Source organism: Chaetodon trifascialis, chromosome 10 (assembly GCF_039877785.1).
Source record: "Chaetodon trifascialis isolate fChaTrf1 chromosome 10, fChaTrf1.hap1, whole genome shotgun sequence".
NCBI lineage: Eukaryota > Metazoa > Chordata > Actinopteri > Chaetodontiformes > Chaetodontidae > Chaetodon > Chaetodon trifascialis.
The window spans coordinates 27427399-27443571 of record NC_092065.1 but is presented as its reverse complement, the minus strand read 5'-3'; the positions used below and the strand labels follow the sequence as shown (position 1 = coordinate 27443571).

General features: G+C 42.4%; 2 protein-coding genes across 2 annotated transcripts in view; both read right to left on the bottom strand.

The window, feature by feature from the left end:
• The window catches only part of LOC139337758 (peroxisomal succinyl-coenzyme A thioesterase-like), a 172352-nt gene that overhangs the window by 5232 nt on the left and 150947 nt on the right, over positions 1–16173 (bottom strand). The window lies entirely within an intron of this gene.
• Positions 1502–7893, bottom strand: LOC139337760 (peroxisomal succinyl-coenzyme A thioesterase-like). Its single transcript, XM_070972503.1, has 10 exons — positions 7686–7893; positions 7414–7513; positions 7128–7318; positions 6707–6876; positions 5196–5315; positions 4098–4180; positions 3891–3984; positions 3134–3214; positions 1763–1904; positions 1502–1638 (listed from the first exon to the last, which is right to left on the bottom strand). Exons 1-10 carry the CDS (start codon positions 7879–7881, stop codon positions 1502–1504), a joined length of 1314 nt encoding a protein of 437 aa, XP_070828604.1. The 5' UTR covers positions 7882–7893.

Sequence of the window (16173 nt, the reverse complement as noted above, 5' to 3'; positions counted from 1 at the left end):
GCTTCTTCTTGGCAAATGTCACACAGTACAGCACTCTGACCAGCAAATTACTCCAGTTTGGTGATTAAATGAACTTAAAACCATTTATCCATTATTACAAACCATTATTTATTATTTAAAATATGTTGGAAAAACTTACTGTACAAGCAGATTGAGAACAGATGCAGACCTCACAGTTGTCTTCTTCAGCTTTGGTGATGTGACACTTGCAGTGCATCTGCATTTTATTTGATCTTCCTTAGTTCAGCCTCACTGGGTGGAGCTCCCTCACTGGATCTTGTGTGGGAGAAAGCATTGGTGCACTGGCCTCTGCAGGATGAAAGGTAGAAGTACCTTTAACTTCTGACTTCACCTGTCATCACAGCTGGATGTGCTCAGGTGTAGTTTGCTGTACTTGTAAAGTGCAAGTGGGATACACACCCATAACATTTTGTGACTGCATCTTGCACTTGTGACACTACTTTTCTGCCAACAATAACACATTTTCCAATCATGAAAAACCATGTCTGTCTTATCCATGAAGGGGGCATGTGGACTTGGTTGTAAACACTTGAAATGTTTCCCCTCTCATCCGAGTGGCATCTTCAGTTCTGCCTGGTGGGAGTCTCGTGCATCTTACCTTGGTGGGGCTGTTATCAGACAGTTGATGGAGCTGTCACATGAGGCCAAATGTGAGTGGCTGTTAGCTCTAATGGGAAGGCATGAAGGGACAGTGTCGTAGGTGCGGAGGTGGTGTCATACAGGTGTGTGACACCACCTCTCTGCTGAGGGATCGTTTCCACTACTTGATGTTAACAGCCTCCGATGAGTGTCCCTTACCTTTCAGGTAAACTGCCTGTCTGTGCGCTCCTCACTGCACTGGACTGCATTCGCTAGATTACTTATTTTGTGTTTGATGAATGGCGATGCTGTTGCATGTATTCTTCTTTAATACGCCTCAGCTGTATTTGTACTGCAGTAAATGTATGCAAAGGTATTAAATTCTGCAAGACATGTTTATTCATTCTGAATTTTATTCACATAATGACATGTTACGATGGATGACTGTTTCCTGAAGAAACCTCTCTTTATGAACTGGTACAAGGACAATTTATCCACATTGAAACTCATTACATTTGGGTTTTGGACTGTCGGTGGGGACAGCACAAGACAACTGAAGACGTCACCTAAGAGCTTTTTTTTTTTTTTTTTTTTTTTACAATTTTATGACATTTTTTTATACTAAACGAACAATCACAATCAATTCATTAAAAAATACATTCATCAATAATTGCACTTTGTTATCTGTAGTTTTAAGGTGCTGCATAACTAAAAAGTTTATTACTAATATTGTCAGATATTTCTTAACACACTCATTGATCTCTTCTCTCGATGATTCAAGCAAGAAAATGTGACGACAGTTCAAGCTGCTTCAACTCTGATCACACAACACTGTCTGTGGCCAAAAATTAATGAAACTTTTACATCCTGAATCTCTTATAATCACTAGTTGTTGCCTTGGTTACAGGTGGGATAATGAACCTGCACCAGGGTTTGTGATGCCGTACAGATGCTCCCTCAGAAAGACCAGCGTCTTCCTCCAGGCGTCTTCCTGAGCGCGAGAATGAGCCATCGTCTCTCCGCCAAACAGAGCCACCACTGCAAAGACAACAGGAAGCAGAAACAGCTGGAAAAACTCAGGCCTGAAGTCCTCATTTCACCTCGAATCATTCAATTTCAGATCAGTTTCTGTCTCCAGCTCCAGGTCTGAAGGTGAACCTACCCTTCTTACGTGTGGTGACTGTTACGAAGGTGGCGAATCGGGAGTGCGGCGTGTACGGAGGTTCAATCAGGTGACCGGCGTTCGGATACAACAGGATAGTCAGCAGATGGCTATTCCCCGCCCGCTCCATCATGTCCTTCATCTGGAAAACAGGAAGTGAAAAAAACTCGTGTTTGTCAGATGGTTTCATTTATTTTAATTTTTGCACTCCTTTGATATCTTTTGTAATTTTTTTTTCTTTTTTTTTTCTGTTTTTGGGTTCGAACTCTGCCCAGGTGAACATTTTGAGGCGCACCCCAAAAAGCATGAGTGGTCCCTTGCAGCACTTTGCAAAGATGTGGCCTCAGCATCGGAAAGAGGGTGCAGTGCTGAGAAGTCTTCACATTTCCCCAGAAACAACAGAAAAATCACTTTATGTAGTTCTGGTGAATATCAGGCTGAGCTGGGTAGACTACATGGTCTACATGGCAGACCAAATCCTTGGCCAATGAACGTCGAATATGGGACCTTTCCTTGGACAGTGCACCAATATTGCTTACACAGTTCACGACCTCTCTCACTGATTTGGCTTCAGGGGCCAGTTTATGGAGACACTCAGCTGTGAGCTGCACAGTGCAGCAGTGTCCACTGCTTCTTTCTAAGTGACTCAATAGCCCCCCCTTGTGGTGACTGTCTTCAGTCTCCACCTCATCAGCTGTAGTGTTTCTGCTGATTGGTTGGGTGTGTCCTCTGTCTTTTCAATGGGAATCAATGGGTGACCCAGCTCAGAGCCTCCACACAGCCCCATTTTCAACAAGAATTACTTTGTCCCTTTATCACTTGCATTTCTGTCCATTTCCATCTGTCTGTCACTAAACTTACTTTACTGACAGCGTGTGGGAATTCAACACATTCTCCATCATCAGAATATAAAATAATATGGAGGCATGCCAACAGAAAACATTTGGTCTTGAAAGGTAACATAACAATAAAATAACAGTTTCTCGTGTGCATAATTTTGCAAAAACAGCAGATTGTCTGGTTTGCAAAAAGGACAGAAACTGTTGCAACACCGGTTTGCTTAATTCCTTGTTGCATCCTTTTTTGAGTTTGCTGTTTGTGAAATCAATCAGCATTCATCCTGATAATGATTAAAACGCATTTCAATAAAACTTTTACTATATAAATAAATGGTTGAGTTTTATTAAGCTGATTTTTACAGTGTTCATTTACATGCAGCACCCGATTTATTCAAATGATTTATTGTTTGTTTTTTAATATTAGTCGCTTTAAATTTCAATAAGTAAAAAAGGTTCTGTAAAGTTAAATTCTGCAAACCTTTGCTTATTTGGCTTGTTATCTCACAGGATGTTGTCCTGTCAGTAAACTCACGTCCATTGCAGCCTCGTAGGAGGGCCAGTTCTGATCGTCCTCACCGGCAACCAGCAGCAGAGGACACTGGAGACGTCCCACCTGCTCAGAGACAAACAGCAGCAGCATTCAGCAGCTTCACATATTTCTGCATCACCAGACGTCACTTGCAGAACCATCACTCAAAGCTGGAGAGCCACATTTGTCTCCAAATACTTTTTGTAGATTCAGCAGAAAATGAAAGAAAATCCATCCACTTTGCTTTTAAGTCTCCAATCAAACATGTTTGTTAATAATGAAAATCAGCCGTCAATCTGACAGAGAACTGTTCTGATTCAGAGAAAATTAAACTCCTCTATTTTTGTTCTATAAAAGGTCTCATAAATAATAAGTATGTTATTATAAATGTGTTTTGTATCTTACAAACAAATTAACTGAGAAGCAAATAAATACCTATGGAAGCCCGGAGCAGAAACGTTTCCGATCGTTTGTTTTTCACATCACTTTTTACACTTAAGTATCACCGGCGTGAAGTTTTATTTGACAATAAAGGAATATAGAAATTGCTGATTTTAGTCTCAAAAGTCCGCAAATAAATCCCACAGACAGCCGACTTGAAGCAGTTGTTAACCTGTTTTGTCTGACTTTATGATGATGATATGCACATATTAGAAACAATATGTATGTAAAGTGTGAAACACATCATTTATAGTTTATGTAGAAAAAAATGAACTCTATAAGGAAGAGACAGAGAGAAATTGTGGCTGGTGATACTCACGTCCACTTTGAACGCAGGGTCAGTGGGGATGGGCAACATCAGATTTCGATAGATCACCTGGTTCTCCTGGTTGATCTGAGTCTTACTGGCATTTCTGATTGGACAACAAAAAGTTTCTTTTCAGTCTGACAACAGCGTTCGAGCTGATCAGCAGTGGTCCAGTTCTTGAACTAAAATCATAAAGCGACTGACGGCAGATCAGCTTACTTGCGAGAGTAATCCAGTAACTCTTGCACAGATCCAACAACGGGCTGAACGTGACTACCACCAACACACACCACACACCTGAGCTGAGAGACCACACACACATCCAGTGAGTGATGCAGAACTCTTACAGAGAAACATGAGAATGAAAGCAGGTCATTTCAGTGGAATCAGCTGCAGAGCCACATTGAACTGTTGCAGAGCTTTAGTTTGCAGTTCAGCTTTGGGGAACTCTGACATCATTGACCAGCTACTGACTGCTTCTCGTTTGTCTGAAATGTCGCCTTGTTTCCCTCATTTGTTTCTTTCCTCATGTCTTAGTGCCTCCAATGTAAGAGGGAGATCAATGGAATGATGAAATGAGACGTCCTTTCCTCTCAGGCTTTATCTGAAGAGATGTGTTTCTGATGACCGCGGCACATCTGGATCAACCGTCAGTCCGCAGCTCTGCGATGTCATGTCCAAATTCATCTCATCTTCTATATCGACTATCCCTTTCGGGGTTGCGGGGGGGGCTGGAGCCTATCCCAGCTGTCAACGGGCGAAAGGCAAGGTATACCCTGAACCGCTCGCCAGTCAATTGCAGGGCATAATGTCCAAATAATCACATGGAAACACAGTTACTGCTGCCTGAGCTATTTGTTTTTATATTATTATTACCTAAAAATTAACTGTGTAACGAATGTCCACATATGCATCAACACTGTGCATGCTATGTTGTGTCCAACCGCAGTCTTTGAGAGGACTCTACAGCTGAATTCATTTTTTTAATGCAATACATAAATTATGTGCTTTCTGCACACTGGAGAATTAACTGCTCAGCGTGGTCTCCACTCAGTCGTCAGACAGGAGTCCATGGGACAAATAAGTTCAGCTCAGTTCACAGTTTCAAATTATTGTCCCATTTGGGATCAAGCTAACTGGTAGTTGACTGAGTGGTTGCAAACCAGGTAGCTCGGCAAGCTATGTTGCAGAACTAGCTGCAGAATGTTACTGCTAACTAGCATATTTTCAGTTATAGCTCAGAAGCATTTTGCTATGAGCAAACTCCTAGCACCAACTATTGAATGAGGGAAAGCAACTTGAGTGACGTCGTATTACCTTCATAACTTCAGAGTAAGCAGCCAATTTGAGGGCCATACTGGTACCCAAGGAGAGACCAAACATGGCAATCCTGCTGCCGCTGATCTGAGGGTGCTGCTCCAGGACTCTGTAGGCCGTCTGCAGAAGGAAAACATGTCAGAAAATAAACTGTTACAGCTGCAACACTGACACCATACACATCCCTAGAACATAATGTGTTGGCCATTGTAACAGCTCTATGGAAGTTCTCTCTTACAGTAAGTTTGGTTGCAAAGCCAACGCTAAACAAAGCATTGACACAAGTTAGTTTGACTAAAGCTGTGCTGATGGCATAAGGTTCTTAGCTTCCTGTGGCCTCTCAGTGAAAAGCATTATTCGTAATGCAGTGTTTACTGCCATGTTGTTTCACATGCCCAGTCGCCACTTTGCTAAGCAGGCTACTGATTCCTACTCTCTTTCATTCAGATCCAGCCACTCCCTCCTGTCCTGCAGTAACCCCCCCCCCCCCCCCCCCCCCGTTTCCACCACTTGACTTTTTCCACCCACTCAGTAATCAACCCACGAGTATGTACAGTATACACCGATTCACTTCCATGAGTGCTCCACGAGGTTGGCTTCTTTGAATCTGCCCCGTTATCACTTCTAAATCCCTGAATCTACCTGTTCCCAGGTTTATGATTGATCGCCTGGCCCTGCTCCAGTTTGCCTTGTCTGATTGATCTCCTTGTTTTGATCCTGACCTCACTTTCAGGTAAAACTTGTGAGAACTTTTCAGTGCCGCAGTATAAACATGCAGACTGCAACTGCTGCCAGGCTGTCAACCCAGTTAAGCTACAACTACATTACACCATTGAGGTTAATTGTTGATTTTGGACCACAGACAATGATGTGATGACTGTAGATGGTCAGGACATGGGTCACATTTCTAGTAGAAATGTACTCATAATAATAACTCTCTAACTGATGGTGAATGAACCTCTGAACCAGTTCATGGCTTTATTGACACATAAACACACACAGAGATAACAGACACATATACTGGAGTGTGTGGCAAAGTCTTTTAACCTACAGAACTCAACACAATCCTTAGGAAATATGACTACGGCATGGTATGCAGGGTGCAGTTAATGATCTGCAACCCGACCCCGGAGCGCCTCATGTCTCCTGTGTTTTGTTTTTTTTTGTGAGGAGTCCAGGAGTCATGAGAGATTTAGCGTTGAGTACGGATTAGACAAGTTACTGGATGTAAGTTCAGTAGTAGAAGTATGTGCGTAGCCCACTGTCACACAATAAAAAGTGAAACAGTTACTGCGAGGAGTAAAAGTAAAGCACAATACTATTGACCATGTACAACATACCTTATATCAACAGGTGAAATCTAAGCTCTTTGCTAACATGTTAGCCACAGCGAGTTTATCAGGTTAACTGCTCCTTATTGGCCATAATATGAAGGTTTTTATGAAATCCTTGAGTCATTTTGAGAGATTCTGAATAGATTTTTTTGTAATTTAGACATTTATTGGGTTTACCTCAAAGTAGCTGTTGTCCACCATCTTCCCAGTTTCTATGGTGATTTTAGGAGTCAGGTAGTCGAGAGCCAGGGAGGCAAAGCCATGGGAGGCCAGCAGCGCTGCACGGTACTCCATCAACTTCCCTCCACCACCCCACAGATCCAAGATGCCGGGGAAAGGTCCCAGTCCTTGAGACAAATTAAAACATCAGAAACAGTTCACAGTTTACACAAAGATGGGTATATTACTGATGATGAAACCGTTTTGAGTGTTTCCTGCATTCATTTTTCACTTGGTTTTTCCAACAGTACCGACCAGTCGCAGGTAACTTAAAGTGAACTGTACTGGAGTTAAATTTCATGGTCAATGGCAGTCCACTGGTCATTGCATAGACTGTCACACCTGACCTTCACCCACAGGACATCTCCTCTGGTCCTACCTGAGGGCAGGAAGAGGGTTGCAGTGAGTCCACCCTCTGTGATCGGGACCCTGTGGACGCCAGGCACCATGTACCAACGCTCCACCACTGCACAAGCAAGCTGCACCTGATCCATGAAGCCCTCAGTCTGGTGACCTCGATACACTGAGATTGTAACCTCCATGGGGGTCTGGACGTTCACCTTCCTCAACCTGAGGGATGATGGGAAAAAGTCAACGCTGATACTAATGATTGTTTCAGTACTGATCATAGTATCATCTGAGCAGCTCCATCCTTGTTGGCCTACCTGAGTGCTGGACTACTGCCAGGAACTGGTCTGAGGCTCCACAGCAGACCCATCTGCTCAACCCCAGAATATGTCCCGCCCAGACTGGGATCCTCTGAAACTGTAAAGTAAAAGGCATGAAAAATTATTTCTCATTTTGACAATCATTCTTTTCATGCAGTGTCATCATTTTTTTAAAAATGTTTTCTTCTGCATTTCCCAACCTTTTTAACATTTGTACTAAATAAATTCATTTTCCTGAATTTTCCAAATTTAGGCATTGAACTATATACCATTCACAGTCCCGGTGGCATCGGTGGTGTAGTGAGCGAACGCCTCCCAGCTGTGTCCATCATCACTTTTGTGGAGGGCGTGAATGGTCAACCGGAAACCAGGTGGGGCATGCTGGACCAGGATGGTAAACTTCTCATCCACGAGTCCTCTGGACGGCTGGACTGACAGCTTCATACAATACTGTGTCCTGTCCATCCTGGACTGAGTGGAAAGATAAAATAATTGATATGTCAAAACGTGGAAAACAATAAAAACTAGACTGTATGACTGGACAGATGCCGTTAGAGGGAGATCTGTTTCTTTCCTAACAATGCAAAATGGTCAATAAGATACTTGCATCTTATTGGCTGACAGGTCTGTCAGTTCTTCAGTTGATGGGTTTACCACCAAATGTTAGCTCAGTCCACCAGTCAAAACAAGGAAGAGAAGGTAAAGTTTGAATTTCATGGCGGCACAGACTAGAAACACAAGTAAAGTGAAACGAAATGGCAGAGTGTTCTGACAGAGAATGCAGATTATACGGTAAATCAAATCCAAACTCTTCCTTCTCAGTTTTCATATTTTTAATGTAGCCCCTCACATGCAAGAAAAAATGCATTGAAGCAATCGACTGCCAATTATGTTTCTGAAAGTTTGCGATTGAGAAGAATCTGGGCTCAGCCCCTGATGGTTAGCAGTCCAGCCAACGCCTCATTCTTACCTTCAGAGTTTCTGAATTGTGTCAAGTGCCTATGAATGAATGTTAATCTTAGCTAGTTTCTAACCTTTGCCTTTAGTTACTGATTAGCTAATGTAAGCTAGCTAAACCTGGCCGTTGTCTTTCAGCATCATGAGTAACAGGGAAGTAACAGGGAAGAAAGCCAAGGAGCGTCTATCAAGTGTAAAAACAGTGTTTTTGTTCTGACAAAAACCAGGAAGCGAGATCATATTTCTCCAATACTCGCCACTTTGCACTGGCTCCCTGTAAAGTTTAGAATAGAGTTTAAAATTCTCCTCCTTACTTACAAAGCCATAAATGGCCAGGCACCTTCTTATCTTAAAGAGCTCATAGTACCTTATTGCCCTACTCGAACACTGCGTTCCCAGAATGCATTTCTACTTATGGTTCCTAAAGTCTCAAAAAGCAGAACAGGAGTCAGAGCATTTAGCTATCAAGCTCCTCTCCTGTGGAACCATCTTCCAGTCTTTGTCCGGGAGGCAGACACTGTCTCTACATTTAAGAGTAGGCTTAAAACTTTCCTTTTTGATAAAGCTTATAGTTAGGGCTGGCTCAGGCTGGTCCTGGACCAGCCCCTAGTTATGCTGCTATAGGATTAGACTGTCGGGGGACATCCAAAGATACACCGAGCTCCTCCGTCCTTCTGTCCCTCTCCATCCGCACGCTCTCATGTCCTACCACGGCGTGTTACTAACTTAGCTCCTTCCCCGGAGTCTCTGTGCTTTGTCGTCTTGCAGGTTCCCATGGACAGTGGCTGAATCTGGATTGTGGATTTCAGCTGCATCTCCTGCCTTGGCCCTGCCTGACATCCACTGCAACTGCTACTGCTGTTACTACATCCACTGTCACTGTTACTGTGACTGCATGTCTCTCTGTCTCTGTCTCTGTCTCTCTCTCTCTCTCTCTCTCTCTCTCTCTCTCTCTGACTGCATTTCTGTCTGTCTGTCTGTCTGTCTGTCTGTCTGTCTGTCTGTCTGTCTGTCTCACTCTCCCTCTCTTGCTCTTCCTCTCTCACCCAACCGGTGGAGGCAGATGGCCGCCCACCCAGAGTCTGGTTCTGCTCGAGGTTTCTGCCTGTTAAAAGGAAGTTTTTCCTCGCCACTGTCGCCAAGTGCTTGCTCATGGGGGAATTGTTGGTTTCTTTGTAGATAAAAGAGCTTGGTCTGTACCAGCTCTACATGGAAAGTGTCCTGAGACAACTTCTGTTGTGATTTGGCGCTATACAAATAAAATTGAATTGAAAAATTGAATTGAATTGAATTAAACCCACTGTGCCATCCGTCATTGGTTTGTGGATGGGAGGGTGAAGCTGGGGGCTGTGATTGTCATCTACCTAAGGTTAAAATTTTGAGGGCTTAAATTTGGAGAGATGAATTCGCTGTAGAACCTTAAACTTGATTAGACCCAGATGGGCACAGGAGGAGGACTTTGTCCACCTCTTTCACACTTAATATTATGAGTATGGGCTTTTTTCATTGCACCTAACAGCGCATCTAATGTTTCTGGCACACAGGCAAAGGCTCAGTGACACAAATTAATCGGTTGTCTGCATATAAAGACAAACTGTGTGGAAGAATGTGGGTGGATCGCTCTGGTCAGGACACTATTGTGGTGTTCAGGTGAGAGTGGAAAAAGGGGACGCAGAATCCAGGTGTTTCGTTAAGGATGTTTATCAGTCCAAAGCAAATTTTCACACTGAAAGAGTTCAACAAATGTTGTGTAGATCTGAGTGCGTGTGATTTTGTAAAATAATAGAACACACGATATAGGCTGATTAGAAATTAAGTCAAAATCTAAACAACTAAGCTCAACAGAAATGTAGACATTGAGGCAATTAAAGACTATCAAGCACAGGAAAAAGTAGTCAAACTGCACCATGTGTAAACAACAGTCACTGTATAATCTCTAGTCAACAGGTATACTGTATGAACAACATAAAAATAGCAACCAAATACACAGAACAGCAGTTCACAGACTGCAGTAACACAACTCTCTTTCTAGCTGCAAGCTCTAAATCACGTCACGTAAACAACTTAAAAACAACCTGTAACTTAGAAATACCTACTCGTTGCTAACTGTTATGAGTGTAACAAGCATGACAGAAGGCGACTCACGTTATTAAGGCCGCACACATAAACAGAAATCGGACGTAACCTCCGCGAGAGGTGAGAGCTGCTGTCAGCGGTTTGTCTCACCGAGATGCGTTGAGGGCCCTCGCGGTGTAGGAAATCTGAGTTGCATGCGCTGCCTGAGTCCTGGCCTCTTTAACACAAACGATGCTCAGTACTACAACAACGAATGACTTGGAGATGTTTAGATTGAAGTGACATTGAGAACATATGAGTCTTACTGTGTGTATGATCTGTTTCCGTCTCTTAAACTAAAGGGTACTGAGAATATTGAAACGTTCAGCAGCTGGGATTATTATACATTATCAAGTCAGAAATATAAGCAACCTCGTCCAACTACCGCAGTTAGATTGATAGAAGCACTCAAAGTTTTATTGGTCACATACTCAACATAACTCACAACTAATATATATGTATATACTGTATATATATGCAATATATACATATAAGGGCCATGTGCATGATGTGGTTGATGGCGTACTGGCGGTGGGCAAACTGTTCCACAAAGGGCCGCCGTGGCTGCAGGTTTTCTTTCCAACCAAGCAGCAGCACACCAGACTTGACTCATTCAATCAACTGATCTCACTCTTCAGACAGCTGATTGGTCAAACTGTGAGCTCTTGATTGGTTGGAAAGAAAACCTGCAGCCACAGTGGCCCTTTGTGAAACAGTTTGCCCACGGGTACTGGCTCATGAGGAGCAAGTGTGGTCAAGGCACTTCATGGCGGTAGGAGCCACTGGGCACTAATTCAGACAAGCTGGGCGAGTGATCTTCAGCACTGGTTCAATGGTGGGCTTTTTGAGTGAAGAAAGACATTGAGGTTGAAGATGGTCGTAACACTCGCTGGTCGGATCAGGCACTTAATTTGAGCAGGGGCAGCTGCTTTTTGTACCCTACAGTTCATTTGTGTGGGCTCCAAGAGGGCTTGCCCCAACGAGATTTCGTCATACGCACTAACGCGTGCTTGGACGATACGCACAGCCCACAGAGAAAAAAAAGAAACAAAAAAGAAGAAAAGAGACTGAGCGTGGCACGTGTTGGGACTCGGGAGACTGTAAGATCGACATGGCTAGCAACTGCAACTCCATCATTTCATTAAGGGAATTACCGTTCAGTCGTTGAGTGATGAGTGAGTGTGTTATTAAATGGTGAGTTGCGTTATGTTGTACTCTCCAAATGTTTAATTGTGAATAGTTGTATTGATTTCATATTGCCAGCCAAATACTGTATACTGGATATCTTCTCTCCAGTTTTTACTGTTAATTGATGGTTGATCGTTGTATTTGTTGATTGATTGTGGTATATTGTGTTGTGTTCCTGGTTATGTGAACTGTACACGCACTGATGCTCTGCACAAATGAAGTTCCTAACGGATAAATAAAGTTCTTTATCAACACACACACTCCACGGCGTGGAGGCAGGCGTCCACGGAAACGAGGGAAGAGGGGCGGCATTTTACACCGACTCCGCCGAAGGTGCAACAAACCACCATTACCATTACAATAAGATGGAGGAGTTACGTCTAAACACAAAAGTCTGCAATAATTACCGTGAGTCCTCCCTCATGATTTACACGGAGGCCTGGCTTCAAGGAGATTTTCCCGACCCACTGGTGCAGGTACAGGGATTCTCTAACGTGCGTATGGACAGGAATAATAACTCGGGGAAATTAAGGGGTGGTGGCATTTGTGTATACATCAAGAACTCCATCCATCCATTTTCAACCCACTTTCGGGGGTCGCGGGGGGGCCGGAGCCTATCTTGGCTGTCAACAGGCAAGAGGCAGGGTACATCCTGGACCTGTCGCCAGCCGATCGCAGGGCACAAACACACACCATTCACACTCACACCAATTTAGAGTCACCAATCAACCTAATGATTTGTGTTTTTGGTCTGTGGGAGGAAGCCGGAGTACCCGGAGAGAACCCATGCATGCACGGGAAGAACATGCAAACTTCACACAGAAAGGCCCGACCCGGGAATCGAACATGCGATCTTCTTGCTGTGAGGCACGCGCACTACCTGCTGCGCCACCGTGCAGCCCACATCAAGAACTCCTGGTGCACAATTTTCACAGTTAAAGACACAGTATGTACCCCTGATCTTGAACTTTTATGCTTAAGCCTAAGACCTTTTTATCTACCGAGAGACTATGGGAACATTTTTATCTGCGCTGTCTATGTCCCGCCAAGTGGGAATGCATCCAGAGCTGCCTCACGTAGAGCTGATTGCGTCCACCAGCAATTAGAAAACAAACCTGATGCACCCATATTTGTGTTGGGGGACTTTAACCACTGCAAAATGGACTATGCTCTTCCAGGTTTTCACCAATATGTCAACAACAGCACACGGAAAAACAAGGTACTAGACAAATGTTATGGCAATATTAAGGAGGCATATGCTGCTAAGATTAAACCACCTCTTGCCAGTTCGGATCATAATACCATACAGTTAATCCCCACCTTTCAAACAGCTCTCAAAAGAGGTAAACCTACTGTGAAGACTGTCAGTGTGTGGCAGGAATTTGCATACAAGCATGGCTTAGGCACTGATGATGCTTTAAACACCATTACACACTTAATCATAAAACACCTGGAAATTCCCCATGCTTACGCAAGACTACTGTTTATGAACTTTACATCTGCATTTAACACCATACTACCTCATATCCTGTTAAACAAGCTGGAACAGATGAAGGTGAATCCTTATGTAATCAGGTGGTATTCTTCATTTCTTACAGGTAGGCAGCAACAGGTCAAAGTTAACTCAACCCTCTCTGACATTCAGGTTATCAATACTGGTGCTCCCCAGGGATGCGTCAGCTCTCCTATTCTCTTCACATTATACACCAATGATTGCAGGAATCACCATTCTAACAACTACATTTTTAAGTTCTCTGATGACACGGCCATACTGAGTCTACTGACAGTGGACTCAGATATTGCTGTGTACAAGTCAGAGATAGAAAGTTGTGTGCAGTGGTGTGAGGAATATAATCTGGTTTTAAATGTCAAAAAAAACGAAAGAAATGGTGTTTGATCCCAGGTCCATTGGTGATCATAGTGCTGTGTTTATGAATGGGGAGAGAGTTGAGCAGGTTACAGTACACATGTATTTAGGTATTCATTTTGACTCCCAGTTACATTGGGCTTACGTTGATTATGTTTGTTCAAGAGTCAGTCAACGTCTGTATTTTCTGCGCAGGCTCAAGGTCCATGGTGTAGATAAAAATGTATTGCTATTGTTTTATAGAGCAGCCATTGAAACCATCATCCGCTATGGAATGTCAACACGGTTTGGTAACCTGTCCGTCAAATTTAGATCACAACTCCAAAACCTGATCAAAAGGGCAGGTAAAATAATTGGCATGCTGCCCCCATCTTCTCTACAGGAAATATTTGAACAGACAGTTATAAAACAAGGTCAAAAAATCACCACAGATCTGAACCACATCCTCTACAAAGAGTATGAACTGATGCCTTCAGGCAGAAGGTACAGGATACCAAACTGTCAGTTGAACAGGTACAAATTCTCGTTTATCCCACTATCAGTCAAGCTACTTAACAGCAGGAAATGAAGTGGATGTGTGTTAGTGCACTGCTGTGAGAAGAGGGGAATGTGCAATAATGTGGCATAGGCCATTGCTGCTGTGGTTAATTTCTTTATAGGGCATTGTGAAATCATTTCATTTATTTCAGGATATAGTGTAAAAATTTTGTTTGAATTTATTTATCAAGAGCAGTGTGCAATATGGATTGGGGGTAATGTGTGGATTGTGTGTTGTATGACAATTGTGGTTTGATTGTATATGTGGGGCATGGATCTGGGTTGGCTGTGTGGCTGTAGCGCCTTGGGTCTCTTGTTTGTCCAAGATGAATTTCTCCCAAGGGAGACAATAAAGATTTATCTTATCTTTATCTTATCTTTTGAAGTTGAAATATGCTCTGAAAAGATTTGATTAATTACAGGTTTGATGATAGTATATTTTGATTTGATTTGATTATTGCTATGGCATCCATGGTGCCTATAAATTGCAATTTGTCACCATGCTAACAGTGATTTCATGGGCAAAGTATTAGATGACAGTGTATGTGTTGATGGCCACGGTGGAACTGTTTTATTGTGGAACCTAATTTACTGTATTTGAGACATTTAACTTGATATAGCTATACAAAAATACTGTACAGAATGTACAATTTATGTCTGGTGTTGCCATCTAGTGGTTGAACAGGAAAACCAAATTCAACAATACAATGTAACACTGTAAAGTTAGCAATATGACTTTTATTTATTATTATTTTACTCAGTGAATGGGTCATCTTAGCCATCATCAACAGTTGCCCCCCCTGAGAAATTTGTCAAGAGCCGTCACTGAATTTGAGTCTGGCCTTGAGAACGCTTCTGAGTGTGCGAAAATAGCTTGAATTCAACAGGCTCAGCATGATTGTTTGAGTGTTTGAAATTAGATTTGCACTCCCTGTGAATGAAGATGTTTGGTTAAACGGAGGTTGTGTGGACAGAAACTTTTTAAACAGAGGAGGAAACATCTGTTTTCCAAAATATCCGTATACAGATGGATAATAGTGCAAGGGTATTACATCAACACTGTTACAACCAGTTTGCTCATGTAGAGACTGAGCACTGTAAATATTCATGGAGGAAATAAAGGCAGCATTTGGTTAGTAAGTTAGATGATAAATATTGGCTGGCAATAAGCGTCTGAGAAAAGACGCTGACCATAGCTAAATGAATTCAGTACTTTCAGTAAGTTAAATACTTCACAACTGTAATATAATACCTACTTAACTACACATTCTTGATATGTAATACACAAGTACACAGCACTATAGTGCACACCTCTGTGGCTAAAAGTGTGTATCCAACATAATAAAACCCATACATGCTTTGTAAAATAAATAAATAAATAAATAAATTACAGCCTTGCTACCTCCCAGGTTTTGTAGAATCAATCATTTAGAAAGTTAGAAAAGTTGTTTCTACTGGGTGACAGCTGCAAAATAACTTTTTCATAAACTTCTCATTTCCTCCCAAATTACGTAATTATCCCTTTACTTACATAAAACGATACTTACTGTCTGAAGCAGAGTGAGAACAGATCAAAGAGTTGCTGTCTTCAGGTTTGTTGCCTGTCTGTTGTTTTTATTATCTGGACTCCACAGTTTGGGAACAAAGACTGTGACTGAATCCTTATTCGACCGTCTAAAGTTCAGCTTCAGTCTCCTCCCACGGCAACATAAATTTAGATGAGATAATCCTTCATTGACGCCCCCCCCCCCCCAGAAGTGAAATTTGGGTGTTACAGCAGCAAAGAGACAGAAAAAGAACAGATTAAACTTAACCAATAAGTAATTAAATTGTACATAAAATAAAAATAATAGATTAAGACAGAAACTACACAGAGCAATGAAAGTCCAAACTCAAAATTACAATAGTCAACAGACAACAGCAGTACACAAACAGAGAGGTCAGAGCCAGGTGCATGTTGGTAAACCAGCATGTTGGTGAAGCAGTAAGTTTATTTTTCATGTGTTTTATTCTTGCGTGTGTCCAGCAAATCTGTAGTGTGCTAGATGACATTAGCCTGCCAAGTAACGTAATGATGCTTGTTGCTGACAGGA